Source organism: Anas platyrhynchos, chromosome 28, assembly GCF_047663525.1.
Source record: "Anas platyrhynchos isolate ZD024472 breed Pekin duck chromosome 28, IASCAAS_PekinDuck_T2T, whole genome shotgun sequence".
Classification (NCBI taxonomy): domain Eukaryota; kingdom Metazoa; phylum Chordata; class Aves; order Anseriformes; family Anatidae; genus Anas; species Anas platyrhynchos.
Genome location: NC_092614.1, coordinates 4370433 through 4385185, shown reverse-complemented (window position 1 = coordinate 4385185; position 14753 = coordinate 4370433). Strand labels below are relative to the sequence as shown.

Sequence of the window (14753 nt, the reverse complement as noted above, 5' to 3'; positions counted from 1 at the left end):
AGAATGGGATAAAGTCCCTGTAATGCACATAAAAACAAAACAAGCAAACAAACAACAACAACAAACTACATGCTGCCAAAGACAGTCTTGGTTATTCCTGCCTCAGGCAAGAGCAAACCAAAGAAGAATGAATTTTGATGGAAGTAAAGTGCAGCAATGATACAGCTGGAGAAGTATCGTAGTATTGCACCAGAGCTGGTCTCTGCATGCAAAAATTTAACACCACACACCACCTCTTCTACCCTGAAAGACCATTATGTCTGATGGAGCCCAAAGTCATGAAAGCTACAGCCCTTGCATAGAGGGCTGAACCACAGAGGGATAGGTCGTAGACCAAGGGATATCTGTGTGTATATATCAAAAGGCTGGAAAGGCAGTGATGATTAATGAGAATGTTTTGGAAACTGTGACACCTGACCATGACATAAATGGTATAGAATAAGAGGTGGATATTGCCCTGGTTTTGGCTAGGACAGAATTAATTTTCTTCATAGTGGCTGCTATGGTGCCATGTTTTGGATGTAGGAGGAAAATAATGCTGGTAAGACACTGGTGTTTCAGTTGTGGCTAAGCAGTTCTTACCCTAAGCCAAGGGCTTTTCAGCTTCTCATACTGCCCTGGTAGTGAGGAAGTTTAGAATCCACAAGAAATTGTGAGGGGACGCAGCCAGGACAGCTGACCCAAACTGAGCAGAGGAGTGTTCCATACCATATGACACCACACTGAGCAATAAAACTGCAGGGAGTTGACCAAGGGGGCTACCATTATCTGGGGACAGGTTTGGCATGAGTTGGGTGTTAGCGAGAAACTGTGTTGCGTATCACTTGTTTTTTGTATTCTTCCCCCTCTCCCCCATTTTCTTTCCTATTAAACTGTCTTTATCTCAACCCATGAGTTTTATCTGTGTGGTACTTAGCTGCTGGCTGGGTTAAACCACAGCACACTGGCTGTCCAGGTCTCCAAGTACCCAGCGAAAAATCCTAAAATCTGAATAAGTCTGTGATGAACCTTTGCCTCTTCTGTGATGGAACACAGTGGCATAAACTAAATTAAACTAAACTAAATTGCGGTAAATACCTGTATATTAAATGAGTAAGACTTTCCCATTCTTATGCAATAGCTTTGTTCTGTGTTCATCACTCCTTAATTTCCTGGACTACTATATTATTCTGATAACGATAAATTACCAATATTTCATGCAATGCATTGATCTGAACAAAGAATATTTCTTAAAAGAAAGTTTGGAGATTTTGAAAATTTTGAAATAGAATATGCTTTCAAAAACAATCAAAAATATTTTCATGCTTATTGTCAAGTCTTATGTTCTGCATTTTTTCACCTGATCACAACTGTCCATATGAAAAGAAAATCAAAACGAAAAAAAAGAAACAAACAAAAATAAATCTGGAACAACCGTATATAAGTTCCCTAGAATTTTTTAAAAAATAGAAACTTAAAAAATAACTGGACCCTTAGTAAAATGAACTACTGTAATGGACAAGGGATGTTTTCAGTGGTTTAATTGGTGTTGTTGATTTTCTGTTTTCATACAGGTTCATTGCTTTATTAGTCTACAACCACTTTGATTTCCAAGCAGCTGTTACCTTCAGAGACAGCATCTTAGTCTTGCATCAATTATTTAAATTTCTTTCTATGATTCTATGATTCTTCTTCTAAAGCAAAAATCAGTTATTAACACATTATCTAACTTCGCTTTTACATTTCTCTGTAAAAGAAAACAACCATCTAAGAAAGGAATGACAGTTGTGAATTTCTCATTCTGAGAAAGACATTGTTGAGAAATTTCTTGATGGCATTCTTCATCTCTGTGTTCCTTAATGTGTAGATTATGGGATTCAGCATTGGGGTGATGATAGTATAAAGAGACGACATGGCTTTGTCCGCCACAAACTTTTTGAATGGCCATGCATAGATGAAGATGCAGGGTACAAAATGGATGCTCACCACTGCAACTTGGGCTCCACAAGTGGAAAAGGCTTTGTGCTTCCCTTGTGTGATATGTGCCCTGATTTTGACCAAGATGACAACATGTGACACAATCAGGACAATAAATATGAGGATCATAAGCAGTCCGCTGTTGGAAACCATGAGCAACTCAACCGCATAGATATCTGTACAGGCTAGTTTGATTACCTGTGGGAAATCGCAGTAGAAATTGTCTAGTAAATTTGGTCCACAGAATGGCAACTGAATGATCAGTGCTACCTGCACAATAGAATGAACAAATCCCCCTATCCATGCTCCTGCAACCAGGCCAAGGCAAACATTGTGATTCATGATATTTAAGTACTGCAAAGGTTTATGAACAGCCACATACCGATCCAGAGTCATCACTGTGAGGATGACAACCACAGCACCTCCTGTGAAATGGAAGAAGAAAATCTGTGCAATGCATCCTCCAAAACTAATGGACTTATACTCAGACAGGAAGTCCCATAGCATCTTGGGCAGAGTCACTGAGGATTCACTGAGGTCTATGAGGGCTAAATTTCCTAGAAAAAAGTACATAGGCTTGTGAAGCTCTTGATCTATGATTACTGTGGTGATGATAGTGACATTTCCAAGCCAAGTCATTGTGTAAATTATGAGGAAAGTTGCAAAAAGTACATACTGTAACATGGCACTTTCAGTAAAACCAACAAAGAAAATATTTTTCACAGTGGTGGTGCAATTCTCCAGCTCCATTACTACCCTATAGGATGCAACCAACAGAGAGAAGATTAGGTGAAGTAGTTATTATTCATAAATATACTTACTAAGAGTAGTCTATTAGCTATTCTATTGTTCTGCCTCAAATGTGATAGGCCATTGTATTTCTTTAGCTTTTCTTGCACTGCAGTTTTAATCTCTAGAAGTCCTCTTCCTACAAAGTCTTCCAGTACATCCTTGAAAATGATCAGCCATAGGATTCATGTCATTTGACTCTAAATGCAGGTTTCAATTCGGAATTTTGGCACCTAAATTTGCATATCTGCATTTTATCCATCTTCATGTAAACTACACTTCTAAGCTTTCGCTATAGTTAAAGTAGGTGGGCATGATTTGACTAAATGTAAGTGCTCAGTGTCATTTTAGATATCCCTAGGTAATCCAGATATAATCACAGAACTGGGAGATGTGACATAGTATCTATGTAAAACCTTGGCATCCTGCTGTTCTAGAGACAGCTGCTGTGTATCACCAGGAGATCTCATATAGCATAGATATAGGTGTTTAGTCAGCTGAATTCCATCGTTGGGCTTTGGTCAGTAAATTCAAACAAAAACTAGAGTATCAAAATACTCTCCGTAAAAGAAAACTTATTCCTTCAGCTGTCCATGTTCCAAATGTTCAGTCTATGTGTGGGATTCAAGTTGAATTTCTACAGATGTGTCCTCCTTCCTTCTTTCCCTCCTTTCCTCCTTCATTCCTTTTTTCCTTCCTCCCTCCCTTCCTTCCTCCCTTCTTCCCTTCCTCCCTTTTTCCCTTCCTCCCTTCTTCATCTTCCTCATTTATTCCCTCATTCTAATGACTCTGCATGCAACTGCAGACCTGCTGTATTTATTTCCCATATTGCAATATAGCTACTTTTTTAATCACACCAAGAAGACCTCAGAAAAGTTAGAGAAATAATTTGATCCTTTTTCACATGTCAAGAGGCAGGTAACATGACATACCTAGCAGATTCTGGAGTTTCTTCTTCTCCAAAAGTGGCCTGAATCCTTGTCTGTGGTATGGATGATGAAGAGCTGTGATGGGAAACTTCTTGGGATAGCTAACTTTGAAATCAGCAAAGATGACGTGAGGTATGGATTCTTCAAATACACAAGAGCCAGTTGTATTCTAAACATGTCTGTTATTCCTTGTGCAGTTTGGTGGAGGCTCAAGCTTCCTGCTAGTGGGTAAAAAGATTGTTGCAGATAACACTTCGCTTTCATGTGACATACACTAAAATAAAAAAAAAAAAAAAAAAATCTTCAGGGGCTTTAAAATATTGTAGAATCTGCAAGGTATGTGTTCTCAGTGTTACTTGTACCTTTTGGAAAACCAGAAGTGTTTCTTCAGTCTGCATGCTCAGTATAAAAGAGCTAGTCTCAGGGTTTTACCCTTCTCTTTAAAGATGCAAATTGTCTATCCAAATTTTGATAGTTGAAATTTACAAGATTCACCTTAGCTAGTTGTCTACACTGATTTCACACTAAACACAACGAAACAATTCTTTTCACAGCACAGCTTTAAAAAGACCTTTTAGGTGTTTACCCCAAAGTAAACGAAATCAAGTTCAGTAGTATTGCTTTCTCCTTAGACTATACAATGTCTTAATGTCTATCTCCGATGAGTTTCTGAATAATTTCAGCTAAGGGCTTGTCAATGATTGCAGCACTGCAACAGGTAGTTGCTTAGTAAAACTGTCATAATTGAGTATGTGATTGGCTGCTTTAACGCATGAGTGAAGGGGATGTATTCCACATAAATTTAAGCATTTAGACACTTTAATTAGGAGTGAGCAAGCGTGCAAGCATGCAAGCAAACAAATAAGATTTTTTTTTTTTCCAGGCAATGAGATCTGCTAGGTAGCATAATGTAGACAGATAGGATAATAGGATTCATCTCACTTAAACATAGCTGCCTAAAATTTAATTGACTAAGTCTACACATATCATCCAGTTCCTATCTGTAAGCAGTGGGACAAGATAGTTATCTATAAGCAGAATTTATCTCATTATTGTTGTCCCAAACTGGTCAGATGAATCACCACAGCTGCTGATACAATTTCAAAAGGGGAGTAATATCCATTTACCAGAAAAGGAGTAAGGGAGCTGGTGCTCATGTTTTTCCAGGCCTAGTCTAGGAGACAAGCTATTCTTTGTCTAGTGTACGGGAATGGAAAGGGTTGTTTCTATTGTTACTTCACCGCCTTGATTTTTTTTAAATTTTTGCCTCCTTAGGAAATATCTTCACTTTGCCAATTAAGTTACCTGTACAATTTGCCCTCGGTACCTCCTGTGATTACTCATCTGGGATTACTCTTGCTTCAAATCCAACCTCTTTAGGATGTTCTGAAGACTGGTGCAGTTCTGAGGAGAGCTCACTCCATTTTCTCTTTTCTATTGGCAGTAAGGTTGACACCACATAAACTTTGACTTTTTTTTCACCAGAAATAATTTGTAAAGCTATCCCGGCTTTTGCTGCACTCTCAAACACTCCTAGATGACCTTACCTTATTGCATGTAACAATGGCACTTTGGCATTCATGTTTCAAACCTTCTTCTGGGTAATGGTTCAGGCACTTCAGCATGTAATAATAACAATTACATTTTAAGATGCTTTATTGGTCTCTGAGAGAGGTCTAGCTTAACTGATCGTAACATAAACACAGCCAGTCTTAAGCAGTGAGCTTGAGCTGCACTGCAAGATGTTTTTTAGAAGGGAAAAAAAAATAACTCCATAGGACACCTCTTTGTATTACAGATAAATACATCATGTTAGCAATGAAGATGAGGCTGATGCAGCTCCATGTCTCCAGGACCAGCCAGAACCAAGGCTGAACATCTATCTCCAGTTGGCACACACACACAGAGCAAACCTACACACCATACATATGTACAAATATACATACATGGCTAGAACACAGAGCACCCTTGAAAAAGAAAAGAAAAGAAAAGAAAAGAAAAGAAAAGAAAAGAAAAGAAAAGAAAAGAAAAGAAAAGAAAAGAAAAGAAAAGAAAAGAAAAGAAAAGAAAAGAAAAGAAAAGAAAAGAAAAGAAAAGAAAAGAAAAGAAAAGAAAAGAAAAGAAAAGAAAAGAAAAGAAAAGAAAAGAAAAGAAAAGAAAAGAAAAGAAAAGAAAAGAGAAGAAAAGAAAAGAAAAGAAAAGAAAAAAGAAAAGGAAAGAAAAGGAAAGAGAGAAGAGAAGAGAAGAGAAGAGAAGAGAAGAGAAGAGAAGAGAAGAGAAGAGAAGAGAAGAGAAGAGAAGAGAAGAGAAGAGAAGAGAAGAGAAGAGAAGAGAAGAGAAGAGAAGAGAAGAGAAGAGAAGAGAAGAGAAGAGAAGAGAAGAGAAGAGAAGAGAAGAGAAGAGAAGAGAAGAGAAGAGAAGAGAAGAGAAGAGAAGAGAAGAGAAGAGAAGAGAAGAGAAGAGAAGAGAAGAGAAGAGAAGAGAAGAGAAGAGAAGAGAAGAGAAGGAAGAAAAGAAGGAAGGAAGAAAGAATTGGATGAGGAACACTGACAGAATGAAATGCAAACTCTGCTGACTGGCCTACAAAATTTTAATTTTTTAGTTTGCTTTTTAAAGAGAAAGGTAACATAAGCCATCTCAGGGTACATTGTTTGCCTGACTTCAGAATCTTCACAACAACTAACTAATGGCAAAATGGTTAATTATATTTAGCATTTTTTTGTTGTTGTTGTTTCGATGTGCCCAGGGAAATTAACTTCCCTGTGCAACACTGGAAGCCTAATTAAAACGCTGGAGAAACAAAGTTAAGGAAACTTCATTTAAGCTTCAGCTAACTTTGCTTCTGAGAGCTGATCTACTTTTACCTCTATGAAATGAGTTAGAAAATTTGATTTTTTTTTTTTTAATTTTATTTCCAAAACTGGCAAGGTAAGATCTAAAGTGACTTTTTGTTTTATTTTGTAAAAAGATTATTTACTCTAATACAGTAACACTAGAGTGATCCGCCTGAATCACTTCAACGGAACATGCCTTTCAAATGGCTACAGATTTTACTTTTGCCTCTTTTAAAGATGATTCAGATTGCACTCCAAGAGGAAATAAACATTCAAAATAATTCATCCATTAATTCTAAACATTGTTTATATGAGCCCACCCATCAGACTCTACCAGCAATATATCATGTTCCCTGAATTCACCTGTTCTGCTCCTTGTTTCTATATGCCACATGTGCATGAAACAAACCCAGATGAATAGCTCACACAAACAGGAACTTATGTGGTTGATAGTGAGATTGGTCTTCAGCTAGCGTAAATCAGAATTTCACCTCTAATAATAAATACTGGGTTTTGGTGTCTAAGAAACACAGCTATTGATTTTGCTACAGTCTACCTCACTCACACATGCCATCCTGTCTCCTTCATAAAGTACAGACGTTCTGGTCAAATTGTGCCATTTAGTAGATCATAGCTTCACAGGATGTAGCCAAAATAGACCTAGGCAGCAGCTTATGGTTGGATTCATGTCTCTAACTCCCATACATGAACTATTGATTCCAACATGTCCAAATGATGGGGTTTTGTTTGTTTGTTTGTTTGTTTCCTTCTTTTTCATTTCTTTTTGTACGCCAACTCATTGGCATTAATAACCTGGAAAGATGGAGAGGAACACAAGGTGGATGCATTGTCTGTCCAACTTTAGAAGTATGAAGAAAGCCTCTCTTCCGCTCTATGGGCCTGTGTCTCAGCTGTGAGGAAACTTTCCCAAGAGGTCCAGCAAATCAAAGAGTTATGCCCTAATCCTTATCTATATGAACCAGTGTCTCACCTGTTAGGAGCAAGTGCTCCTCTGCCCAAGAGAGGACATAGCGGGTACACACCATGTGCCATGCTGTGGTTTTACCTGTGCAACCACAGGGAGGACATGAAGAAGTGGAATGGAAAATCTACCTCAACACTAACACATAGATACACAAATTACAAGGAAAAACAATGGAAAAAGGGACTGAAAAAGGGACTGCTAAGAAAATGACTGCTCCAGTATCCAGTGAGCAGATCTCCAGAACAGATGAGTTGAGTTTACTCCTGGCTTCAATGAAGGGACATTTGATCCACATTTACATGACGTGAGTAATGAATTTCAACACAGTGACCACAACTGATTGGAAGGGCCCTGCCTCCAGCCAGGCAGAGGAAAGGAGCAATCAGGTTTATTGGACTGTGTGGATACAAAGGCTTGGCACATCAGACCCACAGAAGTATTAGGCTCTAGTGGACACTAATACACGTGTCCACTAGATGGACTTAATGCCATCAAGTTAGAAAGGGGCAGAACCCATCTTTGTTACTGGAGTGACAGGGACAGCTGGTTGCATTGGAGGCTGAGGTGAGTCTAACAGGAATTGAGTGGCAAAAGCACTTGGTGACAAGTCTGGAGGCTCTGGTGCATCTTTGTCATAGACTACCTCATGGTATGGTATTTTAAGGATGCCAAAGGGTACTAGTGGGCTTTTGGCATAGCTGCCTTGGAGACAGAGGAAATTAAACAGCTGTCTACCTTGCCCAGTCTCTCAGAAGACCCTTCTGTTGTGGGACTGAAGAGGGCTGAAGAACAGCTGATATTGTTAATACATTTTTTGCAATCCCTTTGGCAGCAGAGTGCAGGCCACACTTGGCTTTCACTTGGAGTGGTGTCTAGTACACCTGGAATCAACTGCCCCAGGGTGGAAATACAGCCCTACCATTTGCCATAGACTGATCCAGGCTGCACTGGAACAGGGGGAAGCTCCAGAGCACCTGCAATACATTGATGACATCATCAAGTGGGACGGTACAGCAGAAGGAGTATTTGAGAAAGGGAAGAAAATACTCCCAAGTCCTTCTGAAAGCTGGTTTTGCTATAGACCAAAGTGATATCAAGGGACCTGCAAAGCAGATCCGGTTTTTAGAAATAAATGGCAAATTGGATATGGTCAAATTCCAGTGGATGTGATCAACAAAATAACAGCTATGTCTCCACCAGCTAGCAAAAAGGAAACAGCTTTCTTAGGATTTTTTTGGCCTAAGAAAAGCTTTCTTAGACTTTGTGGGTTTTTGGAGAACGCAAATTCCAAACTACAGTCTGATTGTATGTTGTCTCTATCAAGTGACCCAGAAGAAGAACAATTTCAAATTGGGCCCTGACCAACAACAAGTCTTAGTACAAATTAATCAGGATATTCATCATGCTGTAGCCATTGGGCCAGTCCAGGAAGGACAAAAATCTAAAAAACATGCTCTACACTGCAGCTGGGGAAGAATGTCCCCACCTGCGACATCTTTCAGAAAGTACCAAGGGAGACCCCAAGTCATCCCCTAGAGTTTTGGAGTCAGGAATATACAGGCCAGCACGTGGATAGGCTGCTTGAGGGGTAGGCCTGACCATGGACACTTGGAAAGGCCACCTGGTTACTCAACACTAGGGTATCTGCCAACCAAACTGTCTTTGCACACTCAAAACTCTTATGCAGCGTAGAAGGAGATAATATCCCTGTATAAAAAACTTACTGGGGAAAACAGTCTGGGTTATTCCTGCCTCAGGTAAAGGCAAACCCATTTGTGGGACTGCTTTTGCTCAAGTACCTGGGTGCTCTTGATGGTAATGCGTAAGCATGGGGAAGCCCCATATTTTGCTCAAAGGGATTTAATTTCAGTTGAGAAAAAACAATGATTTGAATTGTATTATGTTAATTGCTATATAATACAATATGCCATCACTACTATGGTTGCTATATGCCACATCAGCAGTATTACAGTAAGAGTCACCCAGATTATGTCTTTAATATCTTACTGATGATTTGGAAGAGGGAATTGAGTGCACCCCCAAGTAAGTTTGTAGACAACACCAAGCTGGGGGGAAATGTCAATCTGCTGGAGGGCGGGATGGCCCTGCAGAGGGACCTGAACAGGTTGGATCAATGGGCAGAGGCCAATGGGATGAGGCTCAACAAGTCTAAGTGGCGGGTCCTGCACTTTGGTCCCAACAACCTAATGTAACGCTACAGGCTTGGGGCAAAGTGGCTCAAAAGATGTGCAGAGGAATAGGATCTGAGGGTGCTGATTGATGCTTGCTTGACCATGAGCCAGCAGTGTGCCCAGGTGGCCAAGAAGGCCACTGGCATCCTCACTTGTATCAGGAATAGTGTAGCCAGCGGGACCAGGGACGTGATCTGTATTCTGCTCTGGTGAGGCCACACCTTGAATAGTGTTCAGTGTTGGGCTCCTCACTACAAGAAGGACATTGAGACCTTGGAGCATGTCCAGAGAAGGGCTACAAAAGTAGGAGAGGAGAGCAACTACTGGTCTATAGTTCCCCAGCTCTTCCTTTATACCCTTTATAAAAATGAGAGTGATATTTCCCTTTTTCCAGTCACCGGGAACTTTGGCCTGAGTGCCTTGATTTTTCAAATATGACGGAGACAGGCTTGACAACTACATCAGCCAATTCCCTCAGGAAAATTCCCAGCCCCTGCCTAGAGATTCGGGACTCAAGAGATATGAGAAGCCTGACCATTAGTAAAGACACCGAGGCAAAGAAATTGTCAAGTATCTCTGCCTTCTCCACATCTGTCATTACCAGATCTCTGTCTTCATTTGTCAGAGGTGGTACACTCCCCTTAGTCTTTCTTCTGTGGCCAATGTACCTATAGAACCTCTTCGTATTATTCTTTGAATCCCTCGCTAAGTTTAGCTCTTGGTAATTGGAGATTCCTCTCTGAGAGGCACTGAGGGACCTATTTGCCACCCACACAATCTCTCAAGAGGTTTGCTGCCTACCTTGAACCCACATTCACGACATCACAGAGAGGCTACTGAGCTTGGTCAAGCCAGAGGACTATCACTCGTTCCTGCTCTTAAATAATCACATACCTTAGGGCTTTTATTAAGACCCCTGGGCATCTCAGTTAGCACTCTGGAAGAATGGCTGCTTTCTATAATTGTGTAACCTCCACACTTGGAACAAGAAACCACCTGCAGTCCCAGTTGTCTCTTAAAGAGACAAAGAAAGTAACATACAGAGGATGCAAAGAAACAAAATCTTCTTCATCCTCTGGCATGCACCACTCATCCTTTATCAGCAGGAGGTGAGTGAAGCATCAAAGGTCATGGGCAATCCAGTTGCATTCTGTCGTGCTATTGCTGACAAGCAGACAGGGAAAAAATCACTGAAAATGGGCATGGAATTTAACAGAACCAAACCTGTGGTGCATGCAAAGCAGTGCTAAACATAGGAGTGTGGGGGAGAGGAAGAGAAAGAAGCTTCAAGCGGAGATGATGGACTACCAACAGAGATCCTGAAAGTGAGATATGTATTGAAGCTTTTATGCATTTTAGCTTTTGTAGGATTTTAAAGCTGGGATTGCTTCAGAAATAAAGTCACGGCTTGGAGAGAAGCTAAGAATTTGGTAGCTGGAGATCTGTTGGTACCTGGGAAGCACTTGGGAAAACAGTAGATAAGAGACAGAAGAATTAGGGGTGTTCAGGTTTTAGCTGTCTTGCATAAAATTGATGTCAGTGAGAATTACCCCAAATCAATGAACTATCACAACCAATAAGGAAGAAAAGAATTACAGGCAATACTGTTCTCCTCCCAGTATGGGGATGTTGACTGCTAACCTTGCCTGAGGAGGAAGGACATTCTGCTTTGAACGGTGGATGACAAGAAGGGTGAGAACTGCAGTTTCACAGACATTTAGGTTCAAGAATGCCAGTCAGAACCAAGGAATAAATTCAGAGATTATATATAATTTTGATCTGTCCAAAGAAAAAAATGCAAGTCTGAGGTAGACATGTAAAGCAGAATTCAAACAGTTGAACATAGTATTCAGTGCTGTCAGTTCTGTTAGATCTCAAACTGTAGAGCAGAGCACATAAAATGGCACAAGAAGATGTAGCTTCAGTTGCTTCTACACCAGTTAGGGATGAGCAACCTAGGTGATAGAGATGTGAAGTCATGAAAGTGCAACCACAAATGTATCTATAGGCAAGCAGAGGTGAGTGTTACTGCATTGGATGGGTGTGTGGGGTCAGATAAAGGACGGCAGTGTGAAGCAATAGATTCCTACAGGAATCTTCCTGACATGTGATGGGATGGGAAGGGTTGTTAGGTTAGTTCCAGAGCCGACCAAATCAATGAGAGGAAATTTAAAGTGAGGCAAAGAGACACTTAGCTCCAGATGCCTGTCGGCATGGATTTGCAGGTAGCTGAGAAATTAAATAGTGGACAATTATGGACCTATTTATACACACATCTAGCACAATGAGCCTTTCAACTGTCCATGTAGTAAAAGAGGAAATAAAGAAAACACAAAATGTCAATAATGTGTTTGTTGTTGTTGTTGTTGTTGTTGTTGTTTTGGTTTGTTTATTTCAAGGCATGATGAGAAATTTTGATATTTGACAGAAACATCAAAAAGTGTCTTAAAGGGTATTTTTCTCTCTTTTTTCCTTCCTTATATTCCTTTATTTCATTATTTTATTTTAATTAATGCAGTAACAGGCAGACATAGTCATGCATACAAATATACCATCTTTGCAGCAAAATGAAAGAAAGATATTAGAGAAGAAAGGGAGACAAAATTTCATGTAACTTTCTTCTGACTCAGAAGAAACAGAACTGGAATTGGGAGGAATGACAGAACTTATTTTACAAGTCTTTCTATTTAACTAAAGTTGACTGTTCTTGTTTTCTTTTTTTTTTTCTTTCTTTTTTTTTTTTTAATGTCTGTCTTTGTGAGAGAGGAGATAAAATCCACAATTCCATTCAAAATGTATGCAAATTTAAATGACTTGACACATTCCATGGAAAAGCTCAATATGTTTTCAAAATCTCTCTTCAAGTCAATTCTTGGTGGATTAATTTCAGAGAGATATTTAGATAATTGAATTTTCTTCATGGTTCCAATGGTCTGATGATTTCTTTGGAAAATTAGACACTGCTGAGGGATTTCTTTGAGGAAAGATGGAAGTCAGTATGTGATCTCGGCTCCCTTGAAAGACAATTGAGGAAAATATATTCTTTTAAAAAGTGCTTGAATTGAAAAAAATTATGGTGGAATTCTTTATTCCTTGGGCTGGTTGTACAGATATCATTGACTGTAAAGTGATTTTAAATTGTTCAATTGTAATACACTTCAGATATGAGTGATCTATACTTAGCTTTCTTTCATAATCCGTGGATGTGATTGTTAGGTTTACTGAGTTATTGGAGTGCAATTCATCTAGACTTGTTTGACTGTCTACATTAGAATGAATTGTATAGTACCCTGGAAGGGCCTACTTTTGTCATTTGGAAAGGATGTATACAGGAGTAGTTCAGATAGACAGTTACACTGTAAACCACAAAAAATAGCTTACTATAGGAGACTGGACTGATACTTTATGACTTACACTTAATCCTGGTGCCCATTCATGGGGTGTAGAGAAAATGTGGAACACCTGATGACGTGTGGATGTTTTCAGTTTATATTTCCAGTACAATGCCCAGGTTAATGGGAATCTAAATCACTAGCTTTCAAGTATTTCACCATAAGAAGTGCCTTAAAACTAGGCAATGGTCAAAGCATGTGCTTATTAGGCAGTCTAAGTATACCTGAAGTTGATTAAATATTTTAGTATATTTACACTGGTATTTGTTCATTTTTCTTTGATTACTGTTTTTCAGGGATTTACAGAGTCCAAATGGAGTATGAGAACAACACAGTAGTTAAAGAGTTTGTTCTGTTAGGATTTTCTCAAACCCACAAAGTCCAGATGATTCTCTTCTTCTTCTTCCTGCTGTTCTATATGATAATTCTCCCAGGCAACGTCCTTATCATTCTCACAATTCAAGGAGAGTCCCAACTGGGAACACCCATGTATTTTTTCCTGGCCAATTTGGCATTCTTGGACATCTGTTACTGTTGCGTGACCCCACCTAAAATGTTGGCTGACTTTTTCTCACACCAGAAGACAATCTGCTACAATGCTTGCATGGCCCAGCTTTTCTTCCTCCACTTCCTGGGAGCAGCTGAAGCTTTCCTGCTCATGGCCATGGCCTATGACCGTTATGTAGCCATTTGCAAACCTTTTCACTACACCAGGCTTGTGAACAGGGCAGTATGCTATGTCCTGGTTGGAGCTTCATGGGCAGGGGGCTTCATCCATGGCATCACTCTATTTGCTCTTACCATTGCTCTCCCCTTCTGTGGCCCGAACATCCTGGACAACTTCTTCTGTGATGTCCATCAGCTGGTTAAATTGGCCTGTGCTGATACTCACACAGTGGAACTTTTGATGTTTCTCAACAATGGAGTTGTCATTGTCATGTGCTTTTCACTTCTGCTCATCTCCTACACTGTCCTGCTGCTGAAGCTCCGGACACAGTCCTCCAAGACAAAGAGCAAAATTGCCTCCACCTGTGTTTCCCACATCATTGTGGTTTTTGTCATGTGTGGCCCAGCTATGTATATCTATGTCTTACCCTTCCGAGCTGTCCCAATGGAAAAGGTTGTTGCTCTTTTCCATACAGTCATCTTCCCCCTGACTAATCCCATGATCTATACCCTGTGTAACAAGGAGATCAGAAGCTCAGTGTGGAAGCTGGTCACCAAATACATTCTTACGTGTGGAAAAATAAAACAAACAAACAAACAAACAAGTATTTTAAAGTAAATTAAACTGTTGTTGTTTTGTTTGTTAATAAAGTTCTCTTAGGAGCAACTCCATGATGTACATTATGTAAGAGCATAATATATAATCAATAATCTTTAAGAAGTTTTCTCTAGTTTGTAGGCAAGCTTTTGCTTCTCATCCAACATAGCTAGTCCACTGAAATTGTTAAGTGAAAATCAAAGGCAATGTGGTTATGGTCTTATGGGAGGCATAGAATCATATATTTGGACTGGAAGAGACCTTAAAGATGATCTAACTTCAAACCCTCTGCCATGGGCAGGGATGCCACCCTCTAGACCAAGTTACTCAAAGCCCCATCCAGCTTGTCCTTGATCACTTCCAGAGATGGGAAATCCACAACTTTCCAGGGCAACCTCTTCTAGTACCTCAC

General features: G+C 39.8%; 2 protein-coding genes across 2 annotated transcripts; one reads left to right on the top strand and one right to left on the bottom strand.

The window, feature by feature from the left end:
* Positions 1 to 1746: 1746 nt before the first annotated feature.
* LOC119714027 (olfactory receptor 4D1-like) lies at positions 1747 to 2706 on the bottom strand. The gene has a single exon (XM_072028649.1). The coding sequence runs from the start codon at positions 2704 to 2706 to the stop codon at positions 1747 to 1749; it is 960 nt and encodes a 319-aa protein (XP_071884750.1).
* A 10684-nt stretch (positions 2707 to 13390) lies between these two features.
* Positions 13391 to 14362, top strand: LOC119714026 (olfactory receptor 4N2-like). The gene has a single exon (XM_072028648.1). It carries the CDS (start codon positions 13391 to 13393, stop codon positions 14360 to 14362), a length of 972 nt encoding a protein of 323 aa, XP_071884749.1.
* The last annotated feature ends 391 nt before the right edge of the window (positions 14363 to 14753 follow it).